Raw genomic sequence first — 18,162 nt, forward strand, 5'->3', positions numbered from 1 at the left:
TTGACAGATTAAACCACTTTTTTATTATAAGCTTAATTGGCACACAGTTCACTGAAGATACACTTCACTTTTACAGAAGCCTGTCAATAGGAAAATACATTGACACACACAAAAATTTATATTGGTACTTCAATATAAATTGAAACAAATGCTTTCCAAAGAGAATACAGGTTATTTACTTCAATAATTAAAGATGGCTCTTGCATGTGCCAATATCATGTATATGTTTAATTGTGTATTATGTTTAAGGCCGATGGAATCTGTAGCTAACTTCTCAGTTGGTTCCTAAATAGGTTGGAACATACTGATATTGTCTTCCTTTTAACTGTACAAATGAATCATATAAAATGTTCCCTGATATGTAGCTATAAAATTATCATTTACTCCACTCAAGCCTTGTGGCAACTTTAGAAGGCACTGCCTGTGAGGATGACCCTGCCCTTGAAATGTCTGGATCTTTTTCTCACCAGGTACACAATTCAAATGCATAGGACTCAATGAATCCTTAGTATTTAAAAAGGTCCTCATTTCATGGATAGAAATATATAAGATCTTAGTAAACACAGCTAAGTTTCTTAAGGGGATGGTGGGAGGGCAATGGCAAAAAAAAAAACCAGGACAGATGCTCAACAAAAAACCGTTTGAAAATCATCATAAAGGTAATTACTTTCCATCATAGCTGTATTTTTCTAATTACTGTTATGCCAAACATTTGCCACCACAAAATACATTCATTTTTATTCTTTATTTAAATTATAATGAGTGGTGGGTGTTTCTTCCTAAATAGCCATTAAGCTCTTTGGAAATTTTAATCTACTTTACTTAAACTACTTTAATAAATAAGAATTTTCCCCTTTGATTTTTGTAAGCAACTGCCATGAAGCATATTTTGAAACCACCTTTAATTTGCTAAAAAGACACTTTGGCAATGTGGAAGAGTACATGACCTTGGAAAGACCCAACAAGTACAGTAAATGCCCATGATCTCAAGGAAAACTACAGGCTACAGAACACTCCATTTTTCTTATACTGAGCTAGAGTACAAATGTAACTGCTTAAACACAAACATCCATCTTCCACCAAATAGTAAACAGATATTTTATGTAATTAGAAGATAATTCCTTCAATTCCACCAATGTAAAAACAAAACAAGTTGCAAAGATCAACAATATAGAGACTGAGGGTGAAAACAAGATGAGTCGTTCACAAGCTAATTGAAACTGCAGCCTGAGGATGCCAGACCAACATTATACATATGAAGAAAAAGAAGCTAAATGTTTACTTATCACAAATAACTTCGGCATAAGCACCAGCTATGTTCAGATGGGGTCAGCACATAGGCCACGTATAAATGCACACATCACAGTGAACGAAAGCCATAAAAATCTAGCTCCCTGGCCCTTCAATCAACCCTTCAGAGCAACGGGAATCTAGCAGGGAGCCAGAAGTCCCCCTTCAGCTGCTTATACAACATTAAGCCCCCCCAGGCCTCACCCCCAAGCCCTTTCCCACCAGCAACAGTCACAATGATCATACAATTTCTTGATCCAGTTTATCCAAGGTCTGTAGATATGGGCAATAATTTGCCCTATTTCATTTTAAACAGAATGCTTACATAAATTAATACTCAAAGACATTGAAGCATCATTTGTGTATATTCTTATTTAACATTCAAATGGTTTAGATGGCATTTTAGAAGGTCCCTTGGGTGCAAGTAAGGGTCTTCAAATTTGGATTAAACACTGATATTACGTCTAAGATCTTGAATGTGAGACTCCAGGACTATCTATGGTAAGGCAGGTGACAGTATCTTCAGTCATTCTACATAATAAATGCACTGTTCTGTGGCTACAAAATCCTGACTACTTAAATGATCTACTGCCATGGGCTAAGGTTTTATAAGGCACTTTGGGCCATGTGAAATATTTCTCCTAACTCTCAGGCTGAATCTTAAAGAAATATTTACAAAGCTGCAGCAAAGTAATTTTAAAACTGGATGCTCTACTGATAGGTCTAACTGGGATGGTGAGAAGCAGTTTGTACACAATGCCCGTTAATTTCTCCCTGTGCCGTGTGTGTATCACCGTAGAGAAGGTCACAGACATGGGCCACCTGAACTACTGTGTAGCTCGCTGGACTCTTCAACAGCCACATGACCCCTTTTCCTTTTCTTCATTCAACTGATCTGCAGAGGTGTGACCGTTGGATCGCACCACGCCTTCGGGAATCCAGGACTTGTCCACACACCGTTCCATTCGCTTCATTATCAGGTCCAGGAGCATCTCAATCGCTTGGTTTATGTTTGTCCCATTGGCAGCGCTAGTTTCAAAGTAGGGGATTCTGGAAGACAGTGACAACTCGGGTAACAACATGTGAAGGGAAAGGACAGTGACCTTTTTGCTCTTGATAATTCAACTTTAAAAATCGGAAGAATACAAATATACAAGACAACAAAAGCATTTTGCCACACAGGCCACATTAAAAAGTGAAAAATAAAATGATTGACACTGAATTCCTAACAGACGTAAAACTTCTGGAAGTGTTTACTCCCATTTAACAGATGATTAAACTGCAGCTCAGAAAGATAAAGCAACGTGCCCAACTTCATTATGCTAGAAAGTAGCGAAGCCAGGATTTGAATCCACAGCTGTTTGATTCTAGTGTAACCAACTTAAACTATAGGCTCCACTGGTTCCAAATATGCATACTTGCATGAGGATTTCCAAAACAGAAAACTCTGTTTCACTTGATACATACGGGGGGGTAAAAAAAAAGCTGATATAAGAGAGACTTCAGAGGTCCCTGGCTGTATTTGTCAAAGGCTTTGCCACTTGTCAGCTCCAGGCTGTATTCCTGGACCACACACTTGAAGACATTCTGAATTCCACAGCACTTCAGAGTTCCTCAGGTATTATCGATCTTAAGCATGTTTGTTTTGTTATCCCAGGACCCGAGGTTAGGTGTAATTTTTTAGTAACTCACAAAGCATCATTTCAAAACTGTAAGGCTACTTTTCACATATTCTTAAGACGTCAGTCTTGTCATGGTGGTCACCTTTCATACTTAGAGTCAGTCTTTGCAAGGGGATTAATCAATCACCTGCCAAGTTCTTCCTCCTTCTTAATAAAGTCATGAAAATAGTGATAAAATTGTATTTTCTTCAAACTGTTGATTCCATTCCCACCACTTAGTAAGGAATCTGACCAAAAATGCTCTTAGATGTAAAATCTACGAAAGAAAGTTGTTTTAGCACCTCTGGGAGCCCTGCAATTGAATTCAGTAAAATACTCCTTACATTTATAGAGACTTTAACATCCAACTCTATTACAATACTTTTCCTGAAGAATGTCTTTGTTTTCTTGTCTTCTCATAGCATGTTAACACTACATCAATGACTCTCATTACAACTTTGGTTATTCTTTCATTTCCTGGCTAGCAGCAGCTTCCACAGGAGAGCGTTTACAGATTTGTTTTAACCTTCTTACTACTTCTACAGATCTTTTCACAACTGTTCTGCTTCCTGTGTCACCAAGAAGCACATTAGGGGCACATGTGTAGGGATGGAAGGCTATTTGTCCATTATGATTTCCTCAAGATGTTGCCTTATTATCTGCTCGCTTCCTATGGGAGGTAACAGGCCTTGCAACTGGACTCTACAATCCTCTCCTGTTTGAGTATAGCTCTTAAAAACCGGTTGAGGAACCATCACTTCATTTGAGGATTTATCTACCTATCTGTGAGTTCTGAAGGACATGGTTGCTCCACTGATTCTACCATGACCATGTTCATAGCCCTTCATATGCTGACTCTAAAATATCTTAATCAGAGAAGGGTCCACTGGGCAAATTACATCATCTCAGTAGTTTTTAAACCTCTTGCCTGGATATCTCTTTGGTTACTGTCAGTCTTTTTTCCCTACCTCTTCATCTGGTGCCTTAGCCACAAAATGAAGGTAATACATCTTTCCCATCCCCCTGGTCACATGCAGTATTTCTTTACCAAGTTTGAAGAAGACATTCTTTGTGGGGACTGAATAAATACTTATTTATCAAGTACCTATGTGATTGAGCTAAGTCCTGGGGACACTTTGTAATGCTGCCATTTTTACATGAGCTGCATTTTAGATTAAGAATTCTCAAAATTTAAATACTTAGGTTTTCTCCATCGTGCTCTTTCTCAATTATACCCATGAAGAATCATTTAATATCTGCAGAACATTTCTTATACTTAAGGAGAAGGCTTGATCATTCTATCACCATTCAGAAAGCTATAGTTTAATGGAAAAGCAACTGAAAAACTCATCTCTCCCTCAGAGAATAATGGGCTGAAACTGGAAATACAAAAATAAAAAAGTAGTTGAGCAGTAAACTTTCTTGTAAATACTAGTCATAATAGTGTACATCTTACTTTTAAAATTTCCTCGAAGTCAATTAAGAATATCCTTCCAGCTATAGAGTCCTCAGCCTCAATGAATTCCCCAACAGGATCTCCATTAAGCTATTTCTATTTTCCATAGTTTCTTCCATCTCAGCTCCTGGTAATTATCTCACAATAATTTTTAAGGCATAAATGAGAAAGAACAGTTGAAAATACTTTTTAAAAAATAATAAAACCGGGCTTCCCTGGTGGCGCAGTGGTTGAAAGTCCGCCTGCCGATGCAGGGGACACGGGTTCGTGCCCCGGTCCGGGAACGTCCCACATGCCGCGGAGCGGCTGGGCCCGTGAGCCAAGGCCGCTGAGCCTGCGCGTCCGGAGCCTGTGCTCCGCAACGGGAGGGGCCACAACAGTGAGAGGCCCGCGTACCGCAAAAAAAACACAAAAAAACAAAACAAAAATAATAAAACCTATGCATGGAAGTTACAGACAGTTTGGAGAATAGTTAAGAGCCATAACCTCTGGAGCCTGCCTGCCGGGATTCAAATCCTAGTACGACTCCTTACCGACTGTGTAGCCCTGGCAAGCTATTAACATCTGTGCCTCAGTTGCCTTATCCATAAAACTAGATAATATCAGTATCTTCCTATTAAGGATTAAATGAGTTAACATTTCAAGCACTTAGAAATGCGTAATTTTTGACAAATGTGTCATTGACAAACATTCCTTATTTCCAACGCAGTAATGGGTTAGGTTACAAAAGTTTGTTTTTAATTTTGTTGTTTAAATCTTAGGACACATAGAAACAATGTCACTGAATCATGGAAAATCATAGCTCCAAGAGACCTCAGCAAGATTATAAACATTAAATTTCCAGACTAGCCCATAAGCATTGATTTAATCCACAATGTAGCTGATATACAATCCTGCCCTAAATTCTGGTAAACTGAACCATGCTTCCCTACGTCAGAGATGGTTCACTCAGATCTGTCCTAGCCAAAATGTTTCATGCTTCAAAGCATTTGTCTCCCTCCAGTCCCTGTCAAACCATAAGAGGTTCCTTACTGCCCCCAAGTGATCATCACTAAATGCTGAGAGAAAATGGATCTTACTTTACTGATCAATACTGAAGTATAAATGACTGGTGCCTCTAGCAGAACTATGAGCTATTCTCTATTTACTAACTTCAGCAAATATTTAATTGGTATAATTTCAGGGTATATGAGTGAAGGTGTACATTTTTAAGTCACTCATATTAAAATAGGTACAGTATTAATGAGATATAGTTTAGAGTTATAATTCAAATTCTAGTAACAAACTAAAAATATATTTACTGGCCATTTGTGAATCTTCAGGTGATGTGACCAGGAGTCAGGTTAACAGCCTTAAAATCTTTTGACTAATTATTCAGAGTCTTCTGAGCAATTGGGGCAACACGGTTTTTGTTTCTATAGGAATAAATGAGTGCTAGAGATCACTCCTCTCTACTCTCAGTTCTTTGAGCTGCCAGACAAAAAGCAAACTAGATGAGGTGCACATCAAAGACCCTGAATTAAGACTTCTGTTCCAGCATAAAATGATGCCCCAGACACAGAAATGTGCCTTGTGCTCACATTTGAAAATTGGACTTGCTCAGCTTGTCCTAAGGGCATAGGAAGTCTAGTGGATGGAGTCAGTCATATTTTTATGTCCATATCTTCCTGATGCTCACTTTTAGAAGGCATTCGGGCTACTTTATCTGAACAGTTCTCCGCGTCTGTAAAGAGGTGTTAACAGTGCTTCATGGGGTCTTGATAAGGAGGCAATAAGATAATATACGTAAAGGGCTTAACACAAGCCTAGCATCCGCAAGTGCTCAATCAGTGTTCATCTAATGGGGTTCTCTTCTTCTCTAAAAATAATATTCTGCTTTTCCTAAAACTTTCTAGGCAAAAATTTAGTAATCTTAGCTTAAATTCAAGAGGATCAATTGTCCCCCTTTTAAGCATGGAGACAGGTGTGTTGTTCCTTCTCGCCACATGGTGGTGCTAGAGCAGCATGACTAGGGAGCAGTACCGCCAAACATTTGAAAAAATCATGTGCAGCTAATTGATATCAATCTGTAAACGAGCACTTAATGACCTTTTGGAACACATGCAGAATACAAATTTTGATGTGCTTTTAATAACTTGATAAATCACAAATTTCTAAATTAAAAAATAATGCGCAAAACGAAAATTAGGGTGGGCATTATCATTTACAGCTTTTCACCGAGACACCTATATCCAGCTCATGTCATAGGTTAGGACCCACATTTTTAGATGTTTTCTTTTCCATGACTTATTTCTACAACACTAGAAGAGCTTAGATCCCAGGAATGAAAGCAAGTGTATTTGGTGATTCTGTCCAATGGTTCTAGATATTTGGCTCACGTGTGGGTCCAGAAATTATGAAGATATTTTTCACTAAGGTAAGAAGCAAGTCTCACTGCTCCTCATGGCCTGTTGGCTGGTAAATGAACAAGCATTTACAGGAAACAGTGAGGGTATAAACTGTTTCAGCCTGGGAGACTGTGCCCAAATGAAATTCAGGTCCTCTACTGAGTCTTTGGGGCTCTGGAAATCAGCCTTATCTGTTTAGTTGCAGCTTATGTGTGTGGTTTTAAAATGTGCCCAATGATACGGCATTAATTTATTTCTTGAATAAGGGTCGGATGTCCACAAATTTTCAAAGAATAAAAAACTATTAGAGATCAAGCTATTCATACATTTCATCTAGTTCAGACTAGATAAGACACTGACAGCAGTATGCTGAGCTAAGCCACTTGAAATCCCAGAAATGGTCTGTACTCGTATTACTAATGTTGTAAATCAATGTTTTTAACACATCTTTCATTCAAGAAACTCTTGAGCACCCTTCTCATCACTAGCCAGCAGTCTCCAGTGGGGGAACAGAGTTGTCTTATATTTGCTGCCCCTAAGAATAGATCTTAAAAGCTCTCATCACAAGAAAAAAAAACTGTAACTACATGGGACTTTCCTGGTGGTCCTGTGGTTAAGACTCTGCACTTCCACTGCAGGGGGCACGGGTTCCACCCCTGGTCTGGGAACTAAGGTCCCACACGCTACCAGGTGTGGCCAGAAAAAAAAAAAAGGAAAATAAAATTGTAACTACATGTGGTGATGGATGTTAACTAAACTTACTGTGGTGATCATATCACAATATATACATAAATCAAATCATTAAGTTGTATACCTAAAACGAATACAATGTTATATATCAATTATATCTCATTTTTTAAAAATTTGCTGACTCTTTCTTTGCACAGCACATGTGAAATACATACTTCCAATTATCATACTTTCATCATATTCATAATGTTCTCTATTTCCCTCGACCCTGAATCAAAAACAAAAGGCTTATATTGACCACCAACTATCTTCTGTGAATAAAGAGGGTAGAAGGATGCTTAGATGCAACCATTTTCACTCACAATAAAGTCCTTTCCCACCCAGTTGTGGCTGGTGCTCCTTTGGTACCAATCCCAGTGCCCCTGCCCAGTCTGTATCAAAGCTGATATCATTAACTGTTCAAGAGAAAAAATCCTCCTGGATTTAGCATGGATTTTCCGATGTTAAGTCATTGAGCACATTTCCCTTCTCCAAGCATGGCACAAGTACACACCTTCTTCATATTCTGTGCATAATGATCTTGTCCAGCTCTGCTGTCAAGGAAAATATCTGCCAGCATGCACAGCTCATAGTAACTTGACATCTACACAGGTGGGTCTCAAAGTGTTGTCCTCAATCACTAAGAGCAGCAGCACCTAGGAATCAGCTAGAAATGTAAAATGTGGGGCTTCATCCCAGACGTACTAAATGAGAAACTCAGTGGGACAGCGTTCAGGTGAAGCTGGAGCACACTAAAGTCTGAGATTCAACGGTATCATCTAAAAGACGAATGTTGTCAATGTTGCATTCTGCTTTCTCTTTTAATATATTTGTCACTGACTTTGTAGCTATTTTTAAAGGTATTTCAGCAACAGTGTGAACTATAATAGTTTTGACTGGCAGAAGTACAAATTTGAATAACCCTCTGTTTTGCTCTCTTCTCCGATTTCATTGACAGTATTATTCAATATTACATACTAGAAAGCATTATTTTGTAGTTGTTCTAAAAAACTCGACTGCTTTACGGGGCACATCGCTTTGTTGTGTTAGGAAGTGACCTAAGAGCTTCACATTACAATTTAACCACGTTTTATAGCAAAAAAAAAAAAAAAAAAAAAAAAGGTAACTAGGGGTGAAGGGATTCTTAGTCTACTAAAACTAATTTTTTGAATATTCATCATCATGCATCCAATTCACCCTTTCTATTTTGGGCTGCTGCATGAAGCCCTCATTCTCAGATTTACTTGTCCCAGCAGACACAGATTTATGTTCCATATTTGCACTGTAACATGTTTTTATTAGGTTTGCAAAGTTTTTCTGAGACATAGTCTTTCACTCTCCAAATGCATGTATATTTCAGAGAACCACCTGTGAACCAATGACCCATTTTTATGAACTGAGGAGAGAAGGCAATATGATAGTAACAAAAAATGCAAATTTATCAGACAACGTACAAAAGATATGAAGATATGCCGTAAACTACTGTTTTCTGAGTGTTAGCACATAGATGGACTAACCAACATAGTCCTCTAGTGCATGTGCAACCAATGAAAATATTACGATTATTAAAAGTGAAAAAAAGATTTCTCTGAAAATAATCATTAAACTTATATGTTCAAATTTGTGAAGCGCATGTGAACCAAATTTCCCCTTTACACCTTCCTCTGCCAAACAGCCTACAGAACTCTATTTTATGCTTCCTAAATCCTGAAGGATGTCCGTTTCCACCCCTTTCCATTCTTCAATAATTTCAATTATCTTATCTGCTAATCTCTCCTCTCCTTATTTTAACTCAGCTCAGAAACTTTACATTGAGTCCCTCTTATGAAATACTCCCCAGATCTTCCAACCTGGGCACAGAGGGAAGACAATCCCTGTTATCCCCAGAGCCCCCATATAGTCAGAAAGCAATGCCAGGCTCTTTCATACCAGGCAGGAGATGGGATCCTAAGAACCTGCCCAGAGGAAACAAGCAAAGGGCTGAAGAAGGCCAGAGGGATAAGAAATCAATCCAGACTCCCCCACAAAGCTTGACAATGTGCTTCTTTGATCCAGCTAACTCCCCTAGCTGCCCTATTTTTTTTTTTTTTTTTGGTCTTTGCAAACACACTTCTCAAAAGCATGGTCCACAGTTTCCGTTGCTTCATCACTTACTTCCTCCTCACCCCCTTGCAACACAGCGCCCAGCTTCAACACTACAGAATCCTCCATGATATTTGATCCCTCCCTCTTTCCTTCCACTACTTTACACAAAGTGCCTCTCATGAGAGGAGGGGACATATCAGGTGATCAGAATCGCCTGCAGGGCTCTGTCAGCCTCCATTTCAGAATCACCTCCGTCAGAGGTTCTCAACCTCTGCTCACAAAAATCACATGGAGAGCTTTTAAAAGATACCAGTGCCCGGCCCCCACTCCCTACCTGTGGTGGCTTTGCAATCTGTCAGCTTGGCTAGATTGCACAACACTTCCCAGAATTCCCTTCCCAGTCAGGGTGGACCACAGAGAGATGCAGCGGGGGGGATGCAGAGGGCAGAAGTGAAGGAGCAGCCATTCTGCTCATACATCGACGCTTCTCCACTAGCTCATCTCATTGGCACAGACCAGTGACCAGACCTGCCCCCTTTCCACCTTCCCCTAGATCCTCCTTCAGCTTCTCCAACTCCTGGGCCAGGTGTGTGTGTTTAGCTCTGTGGCAAAGGGTCTTGGCTTCTGTAGGACACCCACACCATCCAGGTCAGAAGCCATAAGAACTGATACAAGTTTCAGTCCATGATTACGGGTCCCAGCTGGTTCTGGCTCTCCGCCACTTCAAATCCATCTTTCCCTCTGACTGCCTGCCCTGTGGGCTCCAGAGTCAGACACAAAGCAACACTTTACAAAGGCTGCCCGACAGCTCTCCACTTCACCCCACTCGTCATCCCCAGACTGACCTGGGAAAGTACTCATAACAGCCCTCCACGTTTGAAGGCTTTCGACAACTTCCTGTGTCCCGGGAGATCAAGTCCACTCTTCTTACCTGGTGTTCAAAGCTCTCCAAACTCTGGCTCCTTCCCACCGGGCCTTCCACTCCCCCCCACCCCCGGTTTGAGCCCCATTGTTGAGTGTTTTCCGAACTCAATCAGCCCAAGGAAGAACAAAGCAGGGGTCACACAAAGAAAAGGGAAAGGGCCTCCTCGGGCCTGCCTAACAGAGGTCGCCAGCGTGCTAACGCCCCTACACACAGCCTACTGACACCCCACACCATATCTCTCTCTCCCTCTCTCTCTCTCTCTCTCTCCCCTTCCTTCTCTACCCTACTTGCTGCCTCCCACTTATATTAAGGGTAATTAATACATACACATTTGCATTCTCATTATATTAGAGGCAGAAAGAAAGTAAAGCACGAATTGTTTTGTAGACGTGCCCCAGACACCTTAATTAGCAGCGGCTGACCCCTTCTCTCATGTCCAGTTAATGCTGCTGCTACTACGAACCTATTCCCTGAGCTAAAGGAGGAAGACAGTATTTAGTTGATTCTCCAGCACAAAAACACAGCTTAAACCAAAGGGGATCTTCACAGTCCTCTCCCAGCACAGGTATTCCAAAGCCAATAAGGCCTTCTTGTCTGCGGGAGCTCTCTACAGCAGCATAGGAACTGGCTTTGAAATTTCCTCGCTGAATATAGAGAATTTCCTTACCCTGGGTGTCTCTTACCTGCATCTTGGAAAGGAGGCCTTACATAGTTAGGGCATTTGACCTCAAAGCTGTCTTTCTTCAAACACCAAGAGACTGAGAAAAACGGTACTGAAGCACTGAATGAGGACCCTCGCCCACTGCTGTTGCTATGGTTCCCATATCATATAATATTAATATGCAAAGTAGGTATTTGACACCTCCCCCCAAGGGCTACATCTGAGTGTTTCAATTTTTTGCTTTTGCCCTTTTTGTTATCCATTCATATGCAAATGTTTGTATTGGAAACTTGCCCTGTAGATTCCTCCACAAAAATACTCACCCATACTTCTCTGCAAGTCCTCTGGCTTCTTCCTCTTTTACTACTCTTTGGTCTTCCAGATCACTCTTATTTCCACATAATACTATATCTGGGTTTTCACAATATGCATGCATTTGTAGCTGGCCTATTAATATAAGAAAATTTATTATAGGTAAGTAATGTAAGTCTATGATCAGTGGAGAATACATGCAAAAGTGCTTTGAAACTGTAAATGGATACACAGATATAAGGAACTGATATAATTCTTTCAAAGCACCAAGACCCTAAGCTATAAAACTAAATGGATGGGGCAGAGATGTAAAACTAATCCTACCCTTATGCACATACCCCAGCTTATTTGTATCGGAGAGGAATGGGAGAATTTGTTCTCTCTCCAAAAGTTATGTACACGCACACACACACACATGCATACACATACAACATAGCTGTCTTTCTTATGAAGGCCATTTGAAAAAAAAAACTTGGAGGATTTACTAGTGCTTATGGCTAATCTTAAAGCTCTGTTTGTCATATATTTTCTCTCCATAGCAATGACATTTTAAAACAAATTGTCTTTCTATAAACTAACCTATTTCCATCTGAAATGTTATTCACATTTTCCTATTATCCTAAGGCAGAATCAATTTACCTAAAACAAACAAAATATAGGATCAAATGAAGACAGAAAACCCAGAATAAGTAGTAAATGATTCTGTCACCAGAACCAAGAAGCAGGAGACTACAATTCTTACTCCATAGCTGCTATTTCTTTTCACCTGAAAACCTGTAAATAGGCAATAATTTTTAATAGCAGTTAAATCAAGGGAAATTCAACTAAGCTAAAGAGCTTAATCTCCCAAAGAAGGAAAATAAAGCCTTATTTCTTCCTCATCACACTCCACAATGAAATGAAAGCAACCCAAACTTGCACAATAAGACATCCTCAAAAATGTGTGGCTTAATTTATTTTTTATCATGGTTAACCAGAAAAGTGTTGACATTTTAGTTCCTCATTATAAAGTCATGTTCGCTATATCTTATCAGGAGAAAGTCAAATCGGCAAGTATTTACTGAGCAATAAGGGAGGCCTGTACTTGGTGTAGAATTCAGGACACTGACCTTTGCCCTCAAGGGACAGGTAGGGGAAACAAGACCCATACAGGCAAGACCAAACTGTGTACCATTTCCAACAACAGCAGAGACCTTTCTTTCCTCCAGGCTGTTACACATGCTGTCCCCACACCCTTGAATACCCAAATACAACCTTCCTTCAGGGAATCCCAACCCTTCCTTTAAGACTTGCCTCTCAGTTACCTCTACTGTGAAACCTTTGTCGTCTCCAGAGAGACTCTGTGCTCTGTTAACACCATGTCTATTCAGTGTCATGGTTATGAGCATGAACTCAGGACTCAGGGTGTCTAAGGTTGAATCCTGGCTCTGCCATTTACTAGCTGTGTGGCCTTGAGGAAGTTATGTGGCCACTCTGTGCCTCAGTTTCCCCATCTGTAAATGGTGATAATGACGGTACTTACTTCATAGGGTTTAGGTGAGGATTAAATGAGTTAATTCAGCAACTCTTCAGGTAAGGTCCATGGACCAGCAGCCTAACCATCACCTGGGAACTTGTTAGAAATGCAAATTCTCAGGTACCACCCCAGATCTACTGAATCAGGAAGGCTGGGTTTCAGGCCTGGAATCTGTGTTTTAACAAGCCCTCTGGGGGGATCTAGATGCATGCTTGCACTTGACAATCATTGTTAATATAATAAAGAATTTAGAGCTGCTGTGTATTACCAGTAGTAATGTTTAATAGTATTTACTTTGAGGAGTCTGGGAAGTACGATAACTGATAATTTTTCTTTTTTCCCAACTTTTCTACAAAATCTGTGAATTACTTACCGTGGGTTCGATCCCTGGTCCAGTAAGATCCCACATGCTGTGAAGCAACTAAGCCTGTGTGCCACAACTACTGAGCCTGCACTCTACAGCCCATGAGCCACAACTACTGAGCCCACGTGCCACAACTACTGAGCCCAGGCACTGTAACTACTGAAGCCCATGTACTGAGGCCCACGTGCTGCAACTACTGAAGCCTGTGTGCCTAGAGTCTGTGCTCCACAACAAGAGAAGCCACCGCAATGAGAAGCTTGCGCACTGCAACGAAGAGTAGCCCCCACTCACTGCAACTAGAGAAAGCCCGTGCGCAGTAATGAGGACCCAACACAGCCACAAAAGAAAAAAAGGTAAATTACGGACGTCCCTGGTGGTCCAGTGGCTAAAGACTCTGTGCTCCCAATGCAATGGGCCCGGGTTCGATCCCTGGTCAGGGAAAATAGATCCCACATGCCGCAACTAAGAGTTCGCGTGCTGCAACTAAGGATCCTACATGCCTCAACTAAGACCCGGCACAGCCAAATAAAAAGTATTTTTTAAGTAAATTGATTAATCCTTTTAAAAAAATCTCACCAAGGAAAAAAGCACATACATAAATAACTACAACTAGAGGTGGTATGTGATACGGACCCTGTAAGTAGTACAAAAGGTAATAGGAGTTAAGAGGAGAGAAAGAATTTAATCCAACAAAGTTATCACAGAAAATTTCATGGAGGCCATATTTTGCTATATTTTAAAGAAAAAGTGAAACTCAACTTTTTAAGGAAATGGGAGTGGGTGTGAGGAGGGCTTTTAAGACAGAGAGAATAACAGGAATAAAAATATAAAGGCAAAAATACGTTAAAAATATACCTGCTGGGCTCTTGTCCCATTTATGTGAGGCTACAGAAGAAAAGTTTAGAAATATAGGCTGCTTTAGAGTTTCCCTACAAAACACGCTGCCTGTGGGCATGACTGGCTCCTCCTACAAGCTCCAGAAAGACAGGTGAGTGATAAAAACTATCTGATTGCTCTCAGATTTCAAATTCAGGCCCAGAGGACACAGCTCTCTATTCAGTCTCCTAAACTCAGCAGGGATCACCTTGGGACTCTTACCCCTTGCCCAAGATGGCATGGACAGATCTTGGGTCAAGGGAGAAGGAACTGCAAAGCAGCTCTAGAGAAGCAAAGGGAGGGGGCAGACTTGCTTCCTCCCCCTGGGCCTTCAGTGCCCAGGACTCAGCTACCTGCTCAATGCAACACTTGCCTCTGTTCTTCTATCACCATTAGTGTGTATATATATATATTTTTTTTTTTTAATTTGACCAAAAAAAAGAAGAAATGAATGATCCCTCTAATAGTCAAAATACTAACAGGAAGAGGAAAAATAAAATGTATAGATAATTAACAAATTTTTATTCCTAATTAAGATTTGCTATTACCACCTCTGACACTGAACCTTATACCATTTTTTTAAAAACGGGGCTGGAGGGAGGAGAATACTTTCCATTGAAGATGCGAAATCTCCAATATGCATGTTTTCTTTACCTAACTGGGCAAAAAGAATTCTTTTACACTATAAGGAAAATATAAAATAATACATACATACACATAATTTCACATGATTTTGTTCTTCATCTAACTAGCCATAAAGCCCAAATGGACAAGATTTATCTTGTCCAGGGTTTCAGTTTCTGCCAGTGAAAAATAGGTGGGTTGATGCTCTTTCGATGCTAAGATTCTATGAGCCCATCTCTAACAACAATCCTTTTAAAGTGCTTGACTTAAGAAAGCCCCAGAATTTGTTCCGATGATGCAGAGGCGAGAATGATGAGCAAGGAATGAGGATAAGAGATTAGAAATAGCCACCACCCTTCAATTGTAAGGGTGTGTGACTCAGGCAGGCATTTAACGAACTGAAGCCCAGTAAACATGACTAAATTGGGGAACCTATATTTAAAGTATTAAATAGCTCTTCAACTCTTAGTGATCAACTTAGTTGAGAAAGAACATAAAGGGCCACTGAATCAAGGGGGGAAAAAGGCCACTGAATCAAAAGCCATAAGCTCCATGTCATTGGACAAGTCTGTTACTCTGTGAGGCTCAGCATCTTCATCCTAAAATTAGGACACACCACCTCCCTGCATCTGCTCACAGGCGGCACGTGGGGATCAGACACAAACTATGTGAAAATGCTTTGAAAACCACAAGGCACTAATAAATTACTTATTTAAAAACTCTTTTTTTTATTTTTAAAAATTATTTATTTTTGGCTGTGCTTGGTCTTCGTTGCTGCGCGCGGGCTTTCTCTAGTTGCGGCGAGCGGGGGCTACTCTTCGTTGTGGTGCACAGGCTTCTCATTGCGGTGGCTTCTTTTGTTGTGGAACATGGGCTCTAGGCTCACGGGCTTCAGTAGTGTGGCATGTGGGCTCAGTAGTTGCGGTGCAAGGGCTTAGGTGCTCCGCGGCATGTGGGATCTTCCTGGACCAGGGCGTGAACCTGTGTCACCTGCATTGGCAGGCGGAGTCTTAACCACTGCACCACCAGGGAGGTCCCTCATTTTTTAAAATAAGGTTTTCTACTATAAAAACCACAGCCCATTACCCTTTTATAATACAAAAACTCCAAATTCTTAAGTAGTGGGTGTTTCGAAATAAGTGTTTTCACTTTAAAGATTTGATGTTAAGAATTTAACATCACAGCCCTCTCAATAGATTCTCTAAGGTAACACTAATACAACCAACAGAGGAAAATGTACATTTGCAAGGCAAGAAAATGATACATTTGGTCAAGTAGCAGTATTTTAAATGGCTACTATAACCAATCATGTAAGAGATTAGGCTGTCTCCAAAGAGCCAAAATGCAGGTTCATATATATTTTGCTGGGGACCACTCTGGCCAATGCAGTTCTAGAGGTTTCTATGACGGGATCCTCCTGGTAAATGCTCTGGCCCTAAAAGTAGAAAGGGCCTCAAAATACAGAAGAGGCATGGAGCCAGGGGTAGGGTCCATTAAGCTTTCAAAAGGGTCAATGTAATATACGTTTTAAACCCTGGGATGGTAAAATACCTGATAGCACTTCTCTAGGCTTCTATTTCCTCATCTATAAAATGCAGATGAGAGTCCCCTTTGTGGAAAAGACTGATGAAGAGATTACATAGAAAGCACTCCTTGTATCTAGAGTGCAGGATGCACTCAACAAATGAAAGTGAGCATGACTAGGGAAAGCAGAGTATTTCAGTTATCTTCACCCCTAAACTAAGAGCCTTGCTCCTTTAAACAGCATCTTAAACAGCACTAGGAGCTCTTACAGAACAACTTACAAAAGAAGTAGAATATAAAAGGGATTTTACTGCAGGGAGTGGGAAGCAAGAGTCAGGGAGACTATTAACACTTACTTATCCAGTTTCTGACACTGAGGAAACTTTGCTCATTTGTCAGATCAAAAAGCAGAAGAAACCCCATAGCATCTCTGAAGAATGCGGTTGTCAAGCTGCGGAACCTGGGAACATAAAGCAGATTGGTCACCTAAACCATGGCCCCACTCTTGAGAGAGAAAGCCACCAGCAGTGCCCTCAGCCTCTTACAACAGTTCATCAAAAACAAGTTAGATGTTTAATAACATGCCACTGTTTCTAGTAACTTCACATTATATATGCACATTATACATGCATAAATCTTATTTGTGCAAGATTTACTGTATTACATTAATAGATAATTTCAACAGTGTAAAATTATGTACATAATCAATGATATTGGATAGCATACAAAATATAGTAAGTAGTTATCTAGAGCAAGAAAGAATATGTGAAAACAAATCTAGACTTTCGAAAATGCCAACAATTATCCAAAGTTAAACGTGCAATTTTCTTTTAAAATAAAGACCATCTGTGTAAACTTTTAAAAAATTTTAAATAAGTTAGATGATGCTGTTCCAAACATGTACATTACAGTTATTTATCTGACTGATAAAAGTTTATGTGTTAATAGGCCGTGTGATTTAAAAACCCAGCCTGCTGGACAGGGATGACAAGAACTAGCTCGTGATTCCTTGGTCTCAACCAAGAATTTACTGTACAATTAAGAGTTAAATAGGCCCAAAGCAATGGTGCTTGCTGTGTTTGTCTTCTTTGTCCTGTGAAAGCTTGACTTGATTGAACATCACAATGTGTTCCATGACCTTTTAATGTTCAGTCTCTAAAGAAATCTCTTATCTCTGAGAACCATTTCTTTGGCTTTAAGGTGGGGATAGTATCGCCTCAGTCTCCCCTTTCTTGGTACTCTCTCCACCAAGGATTTATCCTGCTCTCTCTCCTCTCTCTCCCCCTCTAGTAGCAGGTTTTCTCTTATTTTGCTTTTATGCAAAGCCTGCAACTGACAGGCGAAGGCTCCAGGGAAGAAAATACTGGTACGAATCTGTCATCTAATCCGCTCTTTTAAGTTTTCTCAATTATTTCTAATCCATGTTCTTACAAAAAGAGTACTTATCTTTCAGAGATACGTACCAAAATAGTTACGAATGAAATAATTTGCTATTTGGGATTTGCTTCAAAATAATTGGGCGGTGGGGGTGGTGGGAAAAGGTGAGGAATATACGTGAAGTACGATGGGCCACAACTTGATGGCTGTTGAAACCAGGGAATTAGTACCTGAGTTCACTGTACTCTCCTCTCTACTTCTGCATATACTCGGAGTTTCCCATGATAAAAAGTTAAACAAACAAAATCCTTCAAGGAAATTGTGAGAGCTAACATGGCTATAGCTAACTAAAAGCAACTTCAAACAGACTTGTGG

General features: G+C 40.2%; 1 protein-coding gene across 4 annotated transcripts in view; it reads right to left on the reverse strand.

The window, feature by feature from the left end:
• The window catches only part of RAB27A (RAB27A, member RAS oncogene family), a 74,397-nt gene continuing 56,235 nt past the window's right edge, over positions 1-18,162 (reverse strand). For all 4 annotated transcript variants that reach the window (XM_073801037.1, XM_019946663.3, XM_073801038.1 and 1 more), the window contains exons 4-6: positions 16,767-16,870; positions 11,518-11,641; positions 1-2,340 (exon numbers count right to left, since the gene is read on the reverse strand). In XM_073801037.1, coding sequence (XP_073657138.1) covers positions 2,142-2,340; positions 11,518-11,641; positions 16,767-16,870 — 427 coding nt within the window. In that variant the 3' untranslated portion in view covers positions 1-2,141. The remainder of the gene's footprint in view (positions 2,341-11,517; positions 11,642-16,766; positions 16,871-18,162) is intronic.

This window comes from Tursiops truncatus, chromosome 2, assembly GCF_011762595.2.
Source record: "Tursiops truncatus isolate mTurTru1 chromosome 2, mTurTru1.mat.Y, whole genome shotgun sequence".
Taxonomy (NCBI): Eukaryota; Metazoa; Chordata; class Mammalia; order Artiodactyla; family Delphinidae; genus Tursiops; species Tursiops truncatus.